The sequence below is a fragment of the Dunckerocampus dactyliophorus genome, chromosome 14 (genome assembly GCF_027744805.1).
Source record: "Dunckerocampus dactyliophorus isolate RoL2022-P2 chromosome 14, RoL_Ddac_1.1, whole genome shotgun sequence".
In the NCBI taxonomy this organism is placed as follows: Eukaryota; Metazoa; Chordata; class Actinopteri; order Syngnathiformes; family Syngnathidae; genus Dunckerocampus; species Dunckerocampus dactyliophorus.
The window spans coordinates 8,832,345-8,852,408 of NC_072832.1; the positions used below are offsets into that span (position 1 = coordinate 8,832,345).

At 39.6% G+C, this 20,064-nt stretch overlaps 3 protein-coding genes across 3 annotated transcripts; 1 reads left to right on the top strand and 2 right to left on the bottom strand.

Annotated features, from left to right (window-relative positions):
* Window positions 1-20: 20 nt before the first annotated feature.
* On the bottom strand, window positions 21-3,251 carry sprn (shadow of prion protein). The gene is made up of 2 exons (XM_054799554.1): window positions 2,018-3,251; window positions 21-1,024 (listed from the first exon to the last, which is right to left on the bottom strand). Exon 2 carries the CDS (start codon window positions 1,022-1,024, stop codon window positions 572-574), a length of 453 nt encoding a protein of 150 aa, XP_054655529.1. The 5' UTR covers window positions 2,018-3,251; the 3' UTR covers window positions 21-571.
* echs1 (enoyl CoA hydratase, short chain, 1, mitochondrial) lies at window positions 2,353-5,409 on the top strand. Its single transcript, XM_054799553.1, has 8 exons — window positions 2,353-2,527; window positions 2,909-3,106; window positions 3,185-3,312; window positions 3,386-3,485; window positions 3,565-3,669; window positions 4,561-4,680; window positions 4,772-4,839; window positions 4,931-5,409. The coding sequence occupies exons 1-8, from the start codon at window positions 2,437-2,439 to the stop codon at window positions 4,994-4,996; spliced, it is 876 nt and encodes a 291-aa protein (XP_054655528.1). The 5' UTR covers window positions 2,353-2,436; the 3' UTR covers window positions 4,997-5,409.
* Window positions 5,410-9,753: 4,344 nt separating this feature from the next.
* On the bottom strand, window positions 9,754-12,168 carry si:ch211-217g15.3 (uncharacterized protein LOC368914 homolog). Its single transcript, XM_054799423.1, has 4 exons — window positions 12,095-12,168; window positions 11,950-12,007; window positions 11,819-11,856; window positions 9,754-10,430 (listed from the first exon to the last, which is right to left on the bottom strand). Exons 1-4 carry the CDS (start codon window positions 12,100-12,102, stop codon window positions 9,866-9,868), a joined length of 669 nt encoding a protein of 222 aa, XP_054655398.1. The 5' UTR covers window positions 12,103-12,168; the 3' UTR covers window positions 9,754-9,865.
* Window positions 12,169-20,064: the final 7,896 nt, after the last annotated feature.

Below are 20,064 nucleotides of genomic sequence, written 5' to 3' on the forward strand. Positions count from 1 at the left end.
ACAGATACCTTGAGTCGGTTTTAACGTGTATTTATTTGCATTGAGACAGATAACAAAGGTATTATTATGTACAGAAGTGCTAGAGGTAAGGAACAGTCTAGTGCTCCTAACAGGAGGAAGAGGCTTACAGACGATACATCACAACATTTCAATGTTTCAGCAGCACCACGTGAGTTTTAAAAGGGGACTTTTTTTTTTTTTAGCTGGTTAGGGACACTGACTCTTAACATCAGTGGCCTCAAAAAGTAAACATTGTTCTTTTATAAAAATTAAAAAAAAGAATGCATTTATTTATGAAGTCGTCCAAGGAGCATCTAGATTATCCCGTGCAGGGTCGTGGCTTACTAGTAACTTAATTTGAAGTGCATATTCTAAAGTAAAGGAAATATTAATTTTGGCTGTGCATCTTCAGATACACACAAGCTGGTGTGATCGTTCAGGAGTGAGCATTAGTGGTGTGTTTAAGTGTAAGTAAACAGTTACAGTGTTTCTTTTGTGGTTGTGTCTTCCCACCAGTCTTTGCAAGCAGCCTGTCCTGCATTAGTCAAGTCCAGTGTGTTTATCCATAAGTCTACAGTATTGAGTCCAGCAGGAGTGCAATGGAGGAGAGTGTTGCCACGGTGATGGAAAGCATTTGGCAGAAAGAGGCTCCCCTTGTGGAGCCAGACATTTGGGCATCAAAGTAACTGGTCCTGTTGTAATAATCCAGCTCATCCTCTGAGCTCTCTGCATTGTTGCGGCGGTAGGCGGACGCGTACCATTTATCCGCCGTCAGGGCAACTGCAGCCCCCGCAGCCGCAGCACCAGCTACCCTCACTGGGGACGTCCGCCCCGCCACCCTGAAACGAGAGCGTGGGCCGCCGTAGCTGCCTGCCCCGCGGTAGGAACCGGCTGTTGAACTACGGGCCGGGGAGCCTCGAGACGAGCCCCTGGACCCGCCGCGGCCACCTTTGCACAGTGCGGGCTCACACAGGAAGGCGGACAGCAGGAGGCAAGCCCAGCAAGTTGCAAGCACCTGGTTCATCTGTGCAGGAGGAAAATAAAACAAGATTACTGTACAGATTGAAAATGACATTTGTGGGCGACCCAGGGTTTGCAAGACATGCTAGCATACATGTAAGACAGATATCCTCAATGTTTAGAATCATTGGACAAATGGCAATGACTTATGGACAATTAATTCATGCCTCTGCAAAGACATTTTACTTGATGGTGGACATGTTTTTCAGTCAATCTTGGCAAAGGTTCACAATTTTGTTCCTGAACAGGCAACTTAAAGCACTGCCTTCCTACAATAAGTGGAGGCTGTGTAGTCTTTAAATGAGTTAACACCCAAGGAAAGTGCCTTATAAATGATATAATGTAAATACAAAATGAATTATCTTGTAATTGTCCAAGCCATAATGCATGCAATACATAGATTAAATGAAGCTGGTTCTATTACAACATATGGCAATCCCATTTTCCATGAAATGATGCCCCTTGAGCCTGGGACTAGAAGGAGGATCACTTCAGTGATTTGATGCTTGGTAAGTGCTGTGATCTTTTAACATAAAAAAAAGTATTAGTCAAGTGTTTAGTATGTTTAGTTGCAGAAGAGCACTGATATAACTATTATTTTACACAGGCGTGTGCATATTTACAACAAGTGCTTGTTTTTCCTATACCTCTGTTAATGTGCAGGATCAGTTAAAAAAAAAATAAAGATGTCTGCCTGCAGAGAAATGGATACAATTGTGCCTGAGATGATACAAATAACAGAGGCCTTTTCAAAAAACACTGCTTATGATTGTCACGGTGCACGTAATAACAAGATAGGCGAATGCAAGCAACCCAAATGTACATACAAATTGTGATATTTTCAAATTGCACGCCATTTTTGTACATGCATATTTATTCCACCGTGCTAATTGGCCACTATCTCGTGCACACTTCATATAAGAGAATTGCGTACATAAAATGCATTACACTGTAAGAAATAATAATAATGAAAACATTGCAGAAGGTTGGTACTAACCTTATTTCGGTGTGTGTTTATGCTGGGCTCAAAGACAAAAAGGATGGAGATCGCGGAGGATGCTGTTCGCGTTCACGGGGGACGAGCAGCGCGTACACGAAAAGACAACATTGAAAAGCTAGTTACGGAAAAGAATTTAATTTTCACAATAACAATTGAATTATCTCATTTTCACAATGTATTTTATATTGTATAAGATAACATCACATCTATCTACTGTATATCAATCTGTCGCTGTATCTAATGCGAATACAAAAGTTGTTCCACTCCCGTCCGCTAGATGACGGTAGTGCTACACTACTTGAATGTGTACTACTGCTAGCCACAAAAGAAGACACGTACCCGGAAGTACACTGATTCCATTGCTGTTGTAGTCACAAGTTCAGAGTCAACAGTCATTGTTGGTGGTGGCTGCTGACATGGCTTTTCTTTGCAGAAATGCGACCTTGCTCCTAAAGTCGGGCCGAGCAGCGCCTGGTCTCTTGGCCGCCGCTCGCCTCTATAGCTCGGGTGAGTGTTTGAAGGCATACGGCGCCCGTTCAATGTCATGCAATGTGCGTCACGGAATTGGCAAGCATGCTGCAAACTTCTGCCGTTGCACTCAACCGTGAATCAAATAGTTATAATTAGTGCACATGCAAAACGAATAGAGGCGAGACCTATTGTCCACGTTTCGAATTACATTGTTTTATCAGAGCATTTGTTTGAGACTCTACTGTATTAAATTTGGAGCCATTTAGTTGAACTATCTTCTACTAAGAGTAGTTACACCAGTGCAACCCAGTAAAATGCAAGAGCTATGAAGGTGATAATGCCAATAATATGCATTTTCCATCTTGTGGTCTGGGATCAACAGCTGGGAAAGAATCAAGTGACGATCACTGTTTTCAGGTGCACAGTATGAGTACATTATGGTGGAGAAGCGAGGAGAGAACAAGAATGTGGGTTTCATCCAACTGAACCGACCTAAAGCTCTCAATGCGCTGTGTGACGGCCTGATGAGAGAGTTGGGTCAGGCCTTGGACGCGTTTGAGAGCGACGGAGACGTGGGCGCTATCGTCCTCACGGGCAGCGACAGAGCATTTGCAGGTGAAATATAAAGAATAAAGAGTGTGTTGACTTTTAAGCGTTAACATGAGCAATAAGCATCTTTCCTGCCCTGTTCAGCTGGAGCAGACATAAAAGAAATGCAAAATCTGACCTTCCAGGAGTGTTACGGTGGTAACTTTCTGGCTCACTGGAACAGAGTGTCCACTGTGAAGAAGCCAGTAATTGCTGCTGTTAATGGGTTTGCTGTATGTAAAATAGTAACAAATTACCCTCCTTTACCTTGACATTGTTGACTTACAGTTGTTCACGTTGTTTCAGTTGGGCGGCGGCTGCGAGTTGGCCATGATGTGTGACATCATCTACGCTGGAGAGAAGGCCCAGTTTGGCCAACCAGAAATCCTGCTGGGGACCATCCCGGGTACAACGCCACATCTCTGCTTAGCTGGATAAAATATCCTTTGGCGCCGTTGCAGACATGTCAGCTTCTCTCTCCGTAGGGTCCGGGGGCACTCAGCGTCTGACCCGTGCAGTGGGCAAATCTCTAGCCATGGAGATGGTGTTAACAGGAGACAGAATTAGCGCTCAAGAAGCCAAACAGTCAGGTATTACAAACTAAAGGCTGCATGATACGATTCATAAACAAGCCTTAGAAAGCCCACAACAGTGTACAGTTGATCCCCGCTTTTCGGGGGGGGGTTACTCCAAGACCACCAGCGAATGGCGGAAAACCGCAAGTCATTGACACCATCATAAAACATTTTTTTTTTTTTTTTACACGTCTTGCGTCAATACGCCCCCCCCAACCTTCCTGCTCACTTGTTCTCCTCCAATTTCAGATTAATATTTGCAATAAAAGTTACTGTTCTAAAAATGTGATTCCATTCAGCTCCAGAACCCTCCACTTCTCTCTTCAATTGCCATTGTTTACTCACGACACAATCCAAGTTTAAACCCTACATGCAGAGAGGTATGCCTCACACACTTATTAAACACATTTCAAGTATAAAACGTATAAGTACAAATGAATGATGATGTAAGATGACCCATGAACAGATGGAGTCAGCGTCACGGTGTAGCCTTTAGCCTGGTTGTAAGGTTAGCTTCACTGCAAGTTTTGAGACGGGTTTAACTGTCGAAGCTTCCGTAGCCAAACAAACGTTTGCGTCTCACAGCACACAATCATGGTGCGTTCAAGGACTGCTGAACAAAGTGCGTAATCTCAACGCTTGATGGAAAAACAGTGAAGCATAAAGACATAAATGTGAAGATTGTGGGCCCTCCAACAGTGCTACATGTATGCTGTCCATTTTAACTGTGCGGGCATCCACTGTTTTGGAAGTGTGTTGTCCAAAATCCAGCCTTGATTCTGGAAGTGCGGGGTTTATAAGTGCTTTTAGTAAGCATATGGCAACACGCCATGAGGGAGCGATGTGGCGAGAGACGACTGTACAGGCAATGTTGAAGTAACACTTGACCCGACATGTCATTTGCAGGTTTGGTGAGTAAAATCTGTCCCGTGGACCAGCTGGTCTCCGAAGCGGTGAAATGTGGCGAGAAAATCGCTGCCAATTCCAAACTGGTGTCTGCTATGGCAAAGGAGGCGGTCAATGCAGGTCAGATCATGTTTAATTGAACTACCTTAACTTTCTCATTTTTAAATCTGTAAATTTCATCCATGTCTTTTTGACCCTCATGTGGTTTCAGCCTTTGAATTGACTCTGGCCGAGGGGAATCGTTTGGAGAAGCGTTTATTCCATGCCACCTTTGCTACGGTGAGTAGAAGCACTCACCTCCGAGGTTCACTCTTGATGCTGCATCGAGTCTTTGCCTTGTGATGTTTGCGTCTGCACGTTTCACTCTTAGGACGACCGCAAGGAGGGCATGACCGCGTTTGTGGAGAAGAGGAAGGCCAGTTTTCAGGACAAGTGATCACCTTGTTAAACTACGGAAATCAGAAGCTTGAACACTTAATAGGGCAAGGAACGTGCCTCATAAGTAAGGATGAGAATCATCTGACTTCTCCAAGCCTGTCAATGAAGACAAATAATGCTCATAATAAAATAATCTTCCAATAATGTACTATATAATTAGATGTGTAGATATGATGGACATTTCTGAACAACTCACAAAACAAGTGCAGTCCAAATCTATTGACATGAATTTCAGTTGACTCCCATTTTATTATCATGTCAATTAGGATGTGAGTGCACAAGTGGCTTTTCACCATTGAATGTGGTCAATATTTGCAATACAGTCTCATTTCTGGTGGGTGACGTTCTGCCTTCTTTTTCTCCAGTCTGTATGTTTTTGTGTACATTTTACAAATAAACCTTAAGAATGAATGTGCCTGTTTGTTTTTTTATGGAGAATGTCTATCAGATATAGTTTCATTATTACAAGTCGACCTTGTTTTTGCAAATGCAGACTTACAATGCATTAGACTGGTATTTCGCTTTTGTGGGTTTTTGAATGTACTCAAACGTACAGCAGATTTTAGATTGTGAAGACGCATTGAGCAACTTACATTTCGCCACTAGGGGGAGCACACATGCAAGTAGGCGCCTACTGCGTGTGACCAAAATGAAATACTACAGATATTGATGCATTTTAATTTATTTTTACATGGTAATAATGTTATATGAGACTGTCAGCGTTAACATACAGTACTAGTCAAAGGTATGGATGCTCTGTTTAATTTGATTGCATGCAAAAGTGTGTCCGAACTTTTGACCAGTACTGCTTATATTAAAGGTCACCTCTTTGCATTTCAGCTTTTTTTAAAATACATTTTAATAATAGAATTGGTTGCTACAAACTTGGCAGGGCACATTTGGGGAAAAAAAAGTATGCGTTCACACGGCGACTCCCTGTATCCTCACAAGGCCATGGACTAATTGATTTTTACTTTCTTTCAATATTTCCCCCCGGAGCTTGCTTTCATGTCCGGGCCCCATGAAACAAAACTTTTCAAAGGGTGCGATAAGAAAAAGAAACTTGTCTCCTCTCTCGGCAGGTCGCACAAAAGTCTGCAGAGCGAGTCCGAAAAGAAGCGACCCTTTGAGGTCTTGGAGAAAGGTCAAAATAATAAATGTAGGCTCAATTGAGGCTCTCCTGGCAGACAAAGGGAGCCAAAACATTACACACAGAGGCAGCGCGGACCCTCATGGCGTGATAAACTCATTTAAAGAAGCCCAAAGAAAGAGGGAGCAGCATGGGTCCCGTGGAGGGAGGGAGCTTTGAGGGCGGCAGACAGGGACCAGGCTCCTGGGGGCCTTTCCTCTTCTGGTTCTCCCTCTTCCTCGTGACTTTATCCCTATTTATTGTACTCGAGTGGCCACTAAAGCCTGCTGTCTTATTTTTCAGAGCCATAATCTCATCAGAAATGAAACTCTGGGGGGAATAAAACATTGCTGGGTCCCTGCAATTTGGTTAATAGTATGTATGGGATATCATTTTTTATAGCTTGGGAACATACTTGCACACTTTTTGACCCTTGAAAAGATTTTAAAAAGTTACCCTGGAGTGCAATAATTAGCCCTGTGGAGTACATTAGTCTATAGACAGAAATTGACCCTATACTGTATCCCAGGGGTCTCCAAAGTGCAGCTGGGGGGCCTTTTTTTTTTTATTGGTCCACGGCACATTCTAAAAATATTATTTAACAAGGAAACTAAAAACAAACCAAAAAAACCTGCAAAAGTTGAAAAATCAGCAGTAATTTTCCAGAAAAGTCAAAATATTAAAAGACAAAAAAGTTGTAATTTAACGAGAGAAAGTCGTAAATTGACAAGAATAATGTAATGTTATGAGGAAAAATAAAAATTTTAGTACCATAAAGTAGAAATATTAAATATTTTTTAAAAAGTAATATCATGAGAAGCAAACAAGCAAACATAACAAAATAAAGTTGTAATCTTCGGAAAATTAGGTTGGGTAAAAAGTTATAATATTATGCACATCAAGTATTACTACTGTATATTATAGGTTATTTAAGATGAAAGTTAAAATATTGGGAAATTAAAAAAAAAATCAACATCAAACATTGGAAAAAAAAAGACCAAAGACTAAAGTTCACACTAATAATAGGTTTTTCCCACCTATATCACAAAGCTAACTTTTTAGCATGTCTACATGTGTTGCTTTCCAAAACATCAACGTGGCCCTTGCGCCCTTTCACTTTTCACTATGTGGCCCTTGGTGGAAAACGTTCTATCTACAGAAAATGTGGTTTGGGTAGCGCATGCAAAGTGTGAGGAGGATTTCAGGGAATGTGCAGCAGCTTGAGAAAAATAAACCTTTTTTTCTAAACCTCAGCTAACTTCAGCAAAGTGAAAGACAAAATGGATGCATTTTTAGCTGTCAGTGAGTGAGGAGTCTGGAGTCCCAAAAATTCTTACAGGAAATTATTTTCAGAATAATACTGCCACCTAGTGGCTGTTTGTAATGAATAAGGGTGCCCGTGTGTTTACATTAACTTATGCTTGGTACTTATGCAATACAGTAATGACTCAAATATAAGAAGAATCTAAGAAAACTGTGAAAGACACTCGTCTTATGTACGGGGTCTAGGCACGAGTTCTCCCCAAGCAAGAGCTTTTCGTCCTGTCACTCACATACACCACTGATAGACTGAGACCCCTTGGGGGAAAAGTGTGTCAAAGGTTGTTAGGAAGTTGGCAAACAATGGAGGAGGACTTACGATGCTAATGGTGATGCTCATGGTGATCCATGAAAGAGCATCATCAAACAACTCTCGAGCAGCTAAGAAATGTGATATCAGTTCGGGATTTTGTCTTGAATTTTTTTTCACCTCAAAGAGGTCTTGAGAAAGAGGTCTTGTCTTATGTCCGGGTCAATTTGGTAATTAGTATTGCTCATACTGGAGTGGGCAGCCATTCGCTTGCCTATGTCACAGTAAGTTCCATTTCTGGCTCTATGGTTACCATCACACTACGCCATCACTCAAGCTGTAGCGTCATCATGCAAACAAAGCCGACAGTGACTTTCATTGATAAAAAGCGAGGTCATGTGGTCATGGAGAGAACTCCTCAGCATATTTGCCATCCAGCGGAGTCTGATCTCAGATTAAACAAACCGAGTTGAAGGGGGTGGTGTGTAATGGGGATGTTGATGGGGGGTCAACTGACAAATATTTTCATTATCTCACATTCTTGGTTGTGTCGGAATATCACCACTCGTCTCTGCTTTGAATTATGCCCTGGGCGCTAGCAACAGCACAGGCGGAGGATGAAGTGTGGCCAGTGGGATTAATGACATTCATTATGCTTTTTGGTTCACTGAAACTTGAAACACAGTCAGCAAAGGCTAAAATATACTATTTATTTCAAATGAATTAGACCAAACATGTGCTAACAATTAAATACGTATTTGTCAGATTGCAGTGAAAACATTGCACACGTGTTCTTATACAAGCTTCACATTGGAAAAAAAAAAATGTTTCTTGTTTCTAACAATTTATTAAAGTATTATAACTTTATTCCTGTAACATTACAGGAATGTTATTCTTGTTCTATTACATTTTTTACATTATTGATAATACGGTACAGTATTACTCACACGGTGGCGAGTGGTTAGCATGTTGGCCACACGGTCAGGATATCTGGAAGATCTGGGTTCGAATCTCTGCTTGGGCATCTCTGTGTGGAGTTTGCATGTTTTCCCTGTGCGTGTGTGGATTTTCTCGAGGTACTCTGGTTTCCTCCCACATTCCAAAACAAAAGCATGTTATGTTAATTTGCGACTCTGAATTGTCCATAAGTATGAATGTGAGTATGAATTATTGTTTGTCTATACGTGACCTTTGATTGGCTGGCAACCAGTCTCTCACCAGCATACCCCCGCGACCCTAGTGAGGATAGGTGGCATAGAAAATGCATGGATGGACAGTATTACTTGTTTATTGTCATATTACAACATTATTTATTGCATTATATATATAATATACATAATATAATTATGCCGCTTACCCTCACTAGGGTCGCGGGTATGCTGGATGGCCTATCCCAGCTGACTTCGGGTGAGAGGCGGGGTACACCCTGGACTATTTGTATAACATCCTGACTTTATTCTCATACCATTACGACTTTTTACTCACAATATTACTACTGATTTATTGCAATATTATGACTTGATTTACTTATCATAGTGTGACTTTATTCCTGAAACATTACAACTTCATTTTTATGTAATGTTACGACTTACTTCTTGTAATGCTGTATTACTTATTTCTCCATATGACCATATGACTTTATTTTTGCATATTATTATTTTATATTTTATTAGATTATAATATGATATTATGACATAGTTCCTTAATTTATTCCTTAATCTTATGCAATATTAACACATATACTCAATATTACTCAACTTCAACATATTAGGTACTCATTGGTAATATTAGGACTTCTTTCTTGTAATACGTAATATTGCAACTTTATTTACAGACTTTACAACCTTTTTTCTCATGACTTCACGTATTTTTGTCACTATTATTTTTGTGGTTGAGGGGTCTTCACAAATAGCCCCCCTCAAAAATTATACAGTGTTTAAAAATGAAAAAACAAAACGCTTTGTGGATCATCAAGCTCAAACTTTCTTCCTTGGCCCATGCGAGCTAATAATGAGTTAAGAAAAGAGGAATAGACACGGAAAGTGTCATAAACTTCACTGTTAGAACGTAATTTATTTGTTGTCCAACTTACTTTTACAACAAATGAAGGATGGTCCAATGGTATACATTGTGGGGGTCTACAATGCACTTTACACGCTGTGGTATGATCAGTGGTGGTAGAGGTGATCCAGTTCTTCCTCTGGTTGGCTGTACTTGCTCTCAGATGGCCAATCAACAGGAGCAGCTTTGGTGTCGTCTTGGTACTGGATCCAGCTTTCCACGTCAGGATGGTGCATGTCATCCTTGTCCTCCTCTGGTTCCACGTGACGTCTGACCTGTGCAAGCGGTTCACCCTCCTCTGGTACAGGTTGAGGAAAGCGGACTCTGTATTTGTATTCAGCTGTGAGCGGGGCCGAGTATCTATGCAGCTCTTCCCTGGCTTTGTGGTAGATTGCATCAAAGTCCTGCTCAGGTTCTTCTCTGTCTCCATCTGGGGCAGAATGGCACTTTGTGTCGGTATCTCCCCGCCTGGCCTGGTTCTTCTGCAACTGATCTTTGATGTTCGAGGGATGGCGCACATCATCCGTGTCTTCTTCAGCCACCACGGCCTGTTTTACGTTCCCAGTGGCGGACATACTCTCCCAAATCTTCATTTTTGGATCAATGTCAATGTCAGTTTGATCCATGTCCTCCGGGGGCTCCACTTCCACACTTAAAGCTCTCTTTCTTGACCTGAAATAAGCGCAAAAATCACAAACATCAACATTGTCATTTCCTCGCCCTGTGTAAAAATAGTTATTTTTAATGCTGTATGTATATAAATATACTGTAATGCCTCGTTTATTGCAGTAAATGGTTCCACACCCAACCGTGATAAGTGAATTTCCACAAAGTAGGAGTGTTACGGGAGCTGAGTGGGAGGCGGACAGCAAGTGACATCGGTGGTTCAGAGTTAAATTGTATCTGGATTATATCCGCAATCGTAGCCCTTTTTATTTTAGGATTATTGTGAGATCATTCAAACCTGCCATAAAAGCCTGCTGCTCCTGTGTCTCACTAAACATTACAGCAACGTGACTGACACCTGCTGACCAGTGTACAACACTACATATCATCACAGCGTCTTTGAATGCGTCGTCTGAATGCCTTATATTTGTATTTTAATTCATTTAGCTATATTTGTGCTTGAAAATGCTCAATTTAGACAAAAACAATGTAAAATTGCTTAAATATGCATATGTTTTGGCTAATAATAGGCTGTATTTAACCACAAAACAGTATGATTTATTAATAATATATTTTGGAAAAACTGTGATAGAGTGAAGCCATGAAATTTCAAGCCCAAAGTGGCGACGTATATATATATATATATATATATATATATATATATATATATATATATATATATATATATATATATATACATATATGTATTAATTATTTAATAAAGAATGAATTAGTATAAATAATACTTAGGGCTGAACTCACCCTAAGGGATAGTGTGAGGAGCTCAGAGTAGAGCCGCTGCTCCTTCACATCGAGAGGAGCCAGCTGAGGTGGCTCGGGCATCTAGTAAGGATGCCTCCCTGGTGAGGCGTTCCGGCCATGCCCAGCCGGGAGAAGGCCCAGAGGCAGACCTAGGACACGCTGGGGGGATTATGTCTCACAGCTGGCCTGGGAATGCCTTGGTGTCCTTCTGGTGGAACTGGAAGGGGTGGCCGGGGACCGGGAAGTCTGGACTTCCCTGCTGAGAGTGTTGCCCCCGTGACCCGGATACGGATAAGCAGAGGAAAATGGAATGGAATATTATATATTTAAATATATAGAGATTATATATATAGTATTTAAGTCTTCTTTTTATCAAATTAAAAAACACAAAAAATGTCAAGGTAGCCTCTCACATCTTTTGATTTTTTTAAGCATGCTGCCCTTGGTGGAAAAAGTTTGGACATCCCTGACCTTCTACAAAAAAAAAGCTAGTCCAGAATCCTCTATTCAACAGGACAACTCTGCTGTTTTTAAGACCTCCCGCAAGAAAAACGAAGGATGGAAGACATCTGAGGGGACACTTTGAAAACCCCCTGATTAACAAAAAAAAAAAAAAAAAAAAGACAACTTACATGACTGTGTCCTGGAATGCTTTATCGTTAAGCTGATTCTAAAAGGAAAAAGAGATCTTACGTCACTGAACACATCTGTTTACATTACAATACGTGTATATTTGAAGCTGCATGAGGCAGTGTGTACATACGCATTGTTTATATGGCTTAGCTGCAACGCCAAATATCAAACAGACCAAAAGGGTAATCCTTAAAGCGAAAAAGACTTGGGATCAATGTTGTGTTTCGAAGTTCTAACTCTCTGACATCCATGAAAAATAAATAGTATGACCTTACCTGAGCATGGTGCTCCTGTTATTTGTGTTTTGCAGAATGTGAGCGGGAAAATGCCCCTTCAGGTCCGCTACAGTGGCAAATGACAGTCCAAAGTTCCAGCAATAAAGTGACACTCATTTGACCTTTGTATTTTGCAAATACAGCAACATCAAATCTTTATCTCGTTTCTGTAATGACGTCTTGATTAAATACCGGTGTTTACGTACTGTACCTGATCATTTGTTAGGCCACTTTGACAGTCAATTCGATTCTGGTGTACAGTTAAACTTTTCGTGCTTCAACAAACGAAATGAAAATTGTTATAATTGTGAAGCGAACATCTAATAACCCCAAAAAATTGAAAACGGATGATCACAGTAATAAAAATGTGCCAATATTTTGACTTCAGCAGCGAGTGATTCCAGGTTAATAATTCCCAGTGAGGCTGAGTTATACGGTATATTGACATATTTTATCATTTCATCAACTTTTTAGATTACGGTTAGTGGCACTGCAGCAAAAAAAGTGTATTTTTATTTTAATATCACAGTTTCAAAATGATTTTTGATGGCCCATTGGATTGTAATACAAAGGAAAGCATCTCTATGGTTGTCGTGACGACACGGGATCATCTCTTTCAGAATTTTATAGTGAATAGTGTGAATGGTGAGTAGCAGAAGAAACGTGTAAGGAGTCTTGTAGTTAATGTAATAATAATAATTATTATTATTATTCCTATTACAGTTGCCCAGCGCTATATCGTGATTTTTCAGAAATTAATTAATTAACGAAGGCTGTTTCATGGTAGACTACGGTCTATTATAACTCAAAACATATTGAAATACAAGTGATATGTAGCATTTTGGTCACTAGGCGGCAGTGGTGACACAAAACATTGAGACATGACCTTACATTACATTACCTTAACACTGCATGAAGTCATGTAGTCAGCCATGGCATGTCAGACATGATAGAGTGAAAAAAAAAGCTCTCCTCCCATCCCGTATGGGAGTGGTAAGTGGTAGCTAGTTAGCTCTCTAGCTTGTTAGCTTGCTAGCTAGCGGCTGTCTGGAGTCCCTGCAGCATAAGAGTTGCGCAATGTGGCGTAAACAATGAATAATAGGAGCGTATAGGTGACTATAGGGGTCTTATTTCATGTCTACAGGGCTCTAATAATGTTACAAACCATATTTACAAAGTCAAAAACAGGTTTTCTCTGATCTACCTATGAAAATATTCCATTTATTAACATTGAATCCTATATCGCGCTCGGGTCTGACCAATTAACCGCTATAAACGAGAGATGACTGTATTATTGTTATTAAATAGACAAATTTATTTTAGTGAATTAAATTTGAACTCATATGTTGCCAATTTGGCCGCTTTAATACATAAGGACCATAACAATACTGCTACTGCTACTTTTATTAATAATAACAATAACAATGGTGTTAATAATATTTCTAATTAGTACATGAATAAAGATTTTAAAAGAGCGAACGTCACTGAACAGCATAGGATAAAAAATATGAAAGTATTATAAAGTATCAAAAAATACATCTAACTTTTTTTTTTTAAAATAAAGTAAAAAAATTAATAAATAAATAATCAATTAAAGCGATTAAGCCAATTCAAATCAACGCCGTGCTACAGCCTTGCTAAAACTAATTCTATTTACTGCAAGAGGACTGACTGAAGGCAGATGTTCAGTCAACAGTAGCTTTATGTTTCAACTTTATGTTTGATGTACGTTTTCCAATCATAAACGGTCTTTTCTGAAAGCTTTCAACATTATGTTTGTGATGCTAAACAGCACCAGGATGAAAAATGCAGCCATAAACCTACGTATTGAAACTAACATGGCAGAACACATGCGCCGCTCAGGAATGTCATTTACTTCCATAAATCTACTGTACAGGAGCATCATTTAGTCAACACATGTTTTATTAATGTCTGCAAGCATGCACTTACATATATATATATATATATATATATTTTTTTTTTAAGAGCAACAGGAGACCCTTCCTGTCTCTACCAGGGATGGCTCCAGCACGTCTGCTGGTTATCTGCCCTCGCTATCGGATCCATATGTGTCAGTCCAATGTTTCACCGCCCGAGGTCACGCTCTGATCTACTGTCCTCCACAAGACTCCCCACACAAATGCCAAACATCTTAAACGTCATGTGCAATATGTTAACAAGGAAACGACTTCTCTTGGTTGAAGCTGTATACCGTAGAATGTGAAGGAAAGTACTTTTTGTCCGCTTAGATTACCTTTAAAGCAACATTGTGAAATCTGTGCCAAAAAGTGACACCACAAATTGTTATTTTTAGTTTATCTGGCCAGTCCTCACTGTGTACCAATAAAACAAAAGTAGAGACCATTGTAGAGACCAAGGTTAGTTTTGTAGCAGTTTTCCCAAAATTCAGAGGTTTTGTACTAATTTATGAATTCATTTATTGTGTGTGTGTTTTTTTTTTTAAATCATCAATTGATTCTGAATTTAATGCCATTTATTATTATTTTTTCCGCACAAAATAATCCATTTAAGACATAAATAAAGCTCGTGTGTGTAAATAAATGCCTTCCGGACGTGTGGACAGGAAGTGATGTCAGGGAGTTGAGTTCTAAGTGGATAATGGACACAAAAGCAGCCCGTATTATTATTATGATGATGATGATGATGTTATGTTATTATTGTGCCTGTTTAGAGATAAATAATTATAAAATAATAGAAGCCTGTCGTTGGCGATCAAACCCGGCGAGTGTTACTCGTGACAGCTGGCGTCCGGTGAGGACTACAGTTCACGTCTTCTATTGCCTTAGACTGTCTTTGAATTGTATGCTTGAAAATGATTAATTTAGGCCAAAATACATAACATTAGCTGAAAAATGCATTTTCTGGACTAATAATAGGCCGTACTCAACAACAAAACAGCAATCATTTATTAATTCTTCAATTTTTGAAAGAGTGAGGACGAGATGTTCGAACTGCGACGGAGCGAGGGAAGACTGCACAGTTTATTGTCTGAAGTGGTGCAAAAAAGGGCATTTCCCAGAGCTGATCAAACAACTTAAATACGTCTCCCTCCTTGAACATAATGGAAAGAAGACTACATTTTACTGGAGACAACCAGGCTGTCAGACAGAGGTGCAGGCCAGGAGATATGAGGCATTATGGAGAATGTCCTGTCAGTCGCCTAGAAACCACAACCTTGAGAGCAGACATCGCACAGCTCTCAGGTCTGATGGATATAGTGTGCCCTTACAGATTGGACTAGTACACCTACTCCCCAACCACCTCGTTCATGTGCCTCGCAAACAATAATGGAGAAGCTTTCATGTGCAGGCCTGAGGCCCAGCAAGCATCAAGATCAACCACAAGACATGCAACATGCAACCACTGATTTGATTTGTTTGGTAGAACCTTATGGCTCTCCGTTGATGTGAGTGAGGTCTGGGTCAAAAAGTTATCTGATACAAGATGAAGTGCAGGGAAGGTTTAAAAAACTTCCAAGCCGGTTGTCAGCACATGGAAATATTTAGAGTTGATTTAATAAGGAAACTTCTTCAAATTTAATCCCACTAAAATCATCCATTGTCAGTGGCTTATGTAGCCAATGTTTTTAGACATGCTAACTGCCAGAATGTTTCCTAACGAAACATAGATCCTGTGTTAGTTTCTCTTCCGGTATTTTCTCAGTAGGCATTATTAACAAACAATTTTGTATACGGTGCAACAAACTTCAAGGATAAAAGAGTCACAAGTCAAACAATTTGGTGTTCACCTGAAATTTTCAGAAGAAAACGGCCTCAAAAGTCAAACAAAAGTTGGAATTCCCCTTCCGTTTAGTGAGTTTCTGAAGGAAAAGGCAGCACAAGTTGTTGTTTTTGGCTTTACTGGCTTAACCAGCGATGGCAAAAAGGGAAAAATATGGTCATAATTGTAGAACCAGACAGTGAATTTCATGCAACATCGGAAAATAGGTCTGGCGGTACAATATGAGTCATACAATTAATTCAACCAAGCAGATACTCAAAGAGAATACACTTATTACCTCCTCCATTATGTGCCTGGTAGGTAGTAGTTTTATCATACAGTAATTAACTTCTCCTTACACTAAAATGTACCTTAAATTCATAAATTTACTTTTCATGATCTCCTTAAGCCAAATTAGCTTGAAAATGCCCCTCTCATGAAGCTAATTACAGGAACCACAACCCCAATTCTAATACCAAAATCATCTTAATACAGTATTTTTTTAACTATATGTCGCACTTCTTTTCATAGTTTGGCTGGTCCTGCGACATATAATCAGGTGCAACTTGTATATCAAAATATATACAGTATATAGTTTAATATGTGTTTAAGTTCACGTGGGGTGGTGGTTGTTGTTTTGGATATGCCGAGCGGCCGCAATAATTCATTGAGTTGAGCTTGTGACGCAGTTCGACACACAAATTGAATGATACAGAGCATACAGGACACTTTTTTTTGTCACGGATTACTTTCTAATATGCATGTGCCCTGGAGACTGTGTCTGTAAGTAATGTGCAACTGTAATGATATGATACTTGTGTGGATTGAGAAAGAGATTGAGAGTGGATTGAGAGTCATATTTTCACAGCAGTGTTGTTTAGGTAGAACACTACTGATTTCTAGCTTGGAAATTGTAGCTGCTAAATACACACATATGATTGTCAGTGTATTTGAATTCATTTATACAAAAATGAAGCTCTGCTTTTAAAATACGGCTGTTTAATATGTTTTTTTCACACCGGGATGCATCCAGACATCATGTCATGTATCACAGACGTCTTAAAAGTTTTTATTGTACTCATGTACTTTTAAAAAATTTAATTATTTCAGCTTCTGTAGCTCTAGTGTCTCTCCTTGTTGGTGTAAGCATTGCACCGTCCCTCTGGTTTAACGTCACTAGCAAAGTCAGGACACACTGATTATAGTTCAATCATAAATACCAGTAAATGCGATTTATGTATAGTTTTTTCCTCTTCATGACACATTTTTTGACTGATGCGACTTAGGCTGAATCCCAATTCTACCCCTGAGCCTTCCGCCTTCGTCTCGCCCCTTCCCCTACCCCTTAAAACCTAGGGCCAAAGGGAAGAAGCCACTAAGAAATGGGACACCATCCTGGAGTGCTGTGTGGTGACTTCACATGAATGACACATCGATCTCCTGCATGTTTGATGGGCTACAACTATTAACTCATTTTAAATACAATAATAACAGTCATAGCAGTATAGTAACACTGTGCTGAAAACAAATATAGACTAATGGTTAAAAAAAAAAATAGATGGGACAACGTTAGATTCCAGAAGTTTGATTTGGTTTGGTTTGGTTTCATTTGATTTCAAACATGCATATGTCCGAAAAGGAGTAGGATGAAGCAGAGTTTATTTAATCCTACCCCCTCTTCGTATTACATCAATTGCTAATACATACAAGTTGAATAAGCTTCGATAATCTGGTGTGCTGTCCACAAAAGGCCTTGGAGTTAACATGTTTTATTTAGCTCACTTCCTGACCATCCTTACTGTATGCTGAATACACTAGACATACAGTATCTCACCATGAGAAAAGTCGGTGGACTGGGGTGGCTTTTATTCAAAGCAAACAGACTTCACTACGATGTGCTATATGAGACGCCAATGTCACAGTACAGTTCAGTAATGTAGATTCCCCTCTCGAGCGGGCGATTTTAAAATACAATTTACAATTAACAGGCTAATGTGGTCGCTATCTAATCATTGTCTAATCGTTTATGAAATGCAGCAGACTGCAGTGAAGTTAGATAGCTTGTTACACCCAGTGACAACCAACAATTCAAAACATGGCAAATATTTAAGTGGAGTAGCAAATAATTGAATGTCTAATAAACATGACTGTCGTTACTGTGAAAATCAACAATTATGCTAAGTTACCAACATTTTATATGCTTCTTTCGGTCTCCGCTCTGCTGCTGTTGGATCCGAGTATACTCCTCCAAGCCCCTTCATTTCAAATCTGGTCCCCGACCGCACTTGGTTTCTAGGGCTGTACACCCTTAACCGCCTACCCCTTACCCCTTGATTTAAGGAGATTTGGGACATCACCTTATTCTCATGAATGCACAAAACCTAAGGGTAAGATAAGGGGCAAGAATTGGGATTCAGTCTTATACTATGGAGTGATTTATAGTCCAGAAAATATGCTAATAGTGATCTTTGAAAATCTCCTGTGTAAGATCTCATTAAACTGTGAAAGGACTACTTATTTTTCATCTTCTCGCCAAACTTCTTACTTCGCATCCTGCTCTTGTTTTTGGTGTGAATGAAAAGCCTCTTGGAAAACGTGACAGCAACAATGAAGACCACAACGAGTGGGTAGTTGTTGAGCCAGATTATATACCCGGTATACTGCGAGAGAGAGAGACAGACAGACACATTCACAGTTTGTTATAGCACTAAATACCAGCGGGAGCCAAGAATAAATTGCCTGTCTGTAACTATTTAAATGTAGCATTAAGTCTTGATTTACGCCTGTAATTCTGGGATGGCAAACATGCAGTGAATGTTACAGCTCGCAGCAATTTATGGGTGAAACCACCACCAAAATGAATATTTTTCTTAATTGCCATTTGAGGTGGACTGATTATGCTTTGATTTTGCATAATGTTTCTGCTGCACAGATGTTGTGTGCGTGTGTGGGCCCCAATGCATGCATAGTTTACAGTTGTTCCTTAATTCTAAAATCATTACATATACTATTCATGTTCTGTGACACACATTTTAATCATTTCGTGATGCTGCTTTTCCACTGCATGCCTTGGCTTGGCTCCATACTGTTGCACCACAGAGAAAAAAAACTGCAAAAACCACACCACATTGAACTTATCAGTCAGACAAGTCACGCTAAAAAACAACAATGAAGAGGAATGAGGATCTCCTGTGTTTACTTATCTGCAGACAATTTATGAGCACAAAACGTGAGTAAAATCTATCAGCTCCCTCTATTTTTGAGACAAGAGGCACTCAAACGGCTGCTTTTAACGTTCTGGGTTTTCGTGACGTCATGAATGAAAAACCTGCGTCCTCGTGGACATGATACCGCCTCTGACCTGCCCCTACCTAGAAGAACCGGCTGGTGGATATGCCCACCTCTTTGTAAAAAGGCAGGCTCCGCTACACAGCTTGAAATAAAGCCTGGAGCTTGTATCTGATATATGGCATCTATTATGTTCATGTTCTATTATATCATTAGCATAAAATTGTTGAAAAATAGTATACGGTCGTCTCTTCACTATCACGTTTTTTGAAAATATATTACTTAATAAGTCATTATGATTTGTGGTTAAATACGACCTATTATTACTTACATATGCATATTAAAGGAAATGTTTACATATTATAGTGAATGATATGTAGTATTCTACAATGGTCACTAGGTGTCAGTAATGTTACTGTAATCGTTGATAAGACAGAAACGCTAGACTTGATCACCGGAACAACAGGCTTTTATTGCAGGTTTGAAATACCTCACAACAGGCACAATAATCCTAATAAAAACACAGGCTACCGTTGCTGCAGTAACCCACGCCAACCTAAAACTCAACTCTGAACCACCAACATCACTTACGGTCTACCCGCCATTTATCTCCCCTAAGGAACACATTTATAGCGACACACACCAGTATGAGTCATACTTATGTCTGAAATGGCTCATTTACTCTTATTATGTCTACTATATTAGGTAATACGAGTGTAAATGTGACTATAAGGGTGTTAGTTCATATCTACAGGGGTCTAATAATGTTAAAAACCATATTTAAAAAGTCGTCTATGGTTTTTTCTATGATGTCACTACGAAACTATTACATTTATAAGAAATCGTATTCACGGAAATTCCCTTACAATATAATTTGGGCCATTTAAATGATGGCTGAAATTTGTATGATTATTTTTTTTATTTTTGGACCACACGTCTAT

What these genes read in the sequence shown, in the direction of transcription:
- sprn (XM_054799554.1), bottom strand. Translation starts at nt 1,024, where the DNA reads ATGAACCAGGTGCTTGCAACTTGCTGGGCTTGCCTCCTGCTGTCCGCC.
- echs1 (XM_054799553.1), top strand. Translation starts at nt 2,437, where the DNA reads ATGGCTTTTCTTTGCAGAAATGCGACCTTGCTCCTAAAGTCGGGCCGA. An exon ending in CAGCGACAGAGCATTTGCAG is followed by an intron (nt 3,107 to 3,184) that starts GTGAAATATAAA and finishes TGCCCTGTTCAG; the next exon opens with CTGGAGCAGACATAAAAGAA. An exon ending in CTGCTGTTAATGGGTTTGCT is followed by an intron (nt 3,313 to 3,385) that starts GTATGTAAAATA and finishes ACGTTGTTTCAG; the next exon opens with TTGGGCGGCGGCTGCGAGTT.
- si:ch211-217g15.3 (XM_054799423.1), bottom strand. An exon ending in CTAAGCCATATAAACAATGC is followed by an intron (nt 11,857 to 11,949) that starts GTATGTACACAC and finishes TTTTCCTTTTAG; the next exon opens with AATCAGCTTAACGATAAAGC. An exon ending in GCATTCCAGGACACAGTCAT is followed by an intron (nt 10,431 to 11,818) that starts GTAAGTTGTCTT and finishes CGCTTATTTCAG; the next exon opens with GTCAAGAAAGAGAGCTTTAA.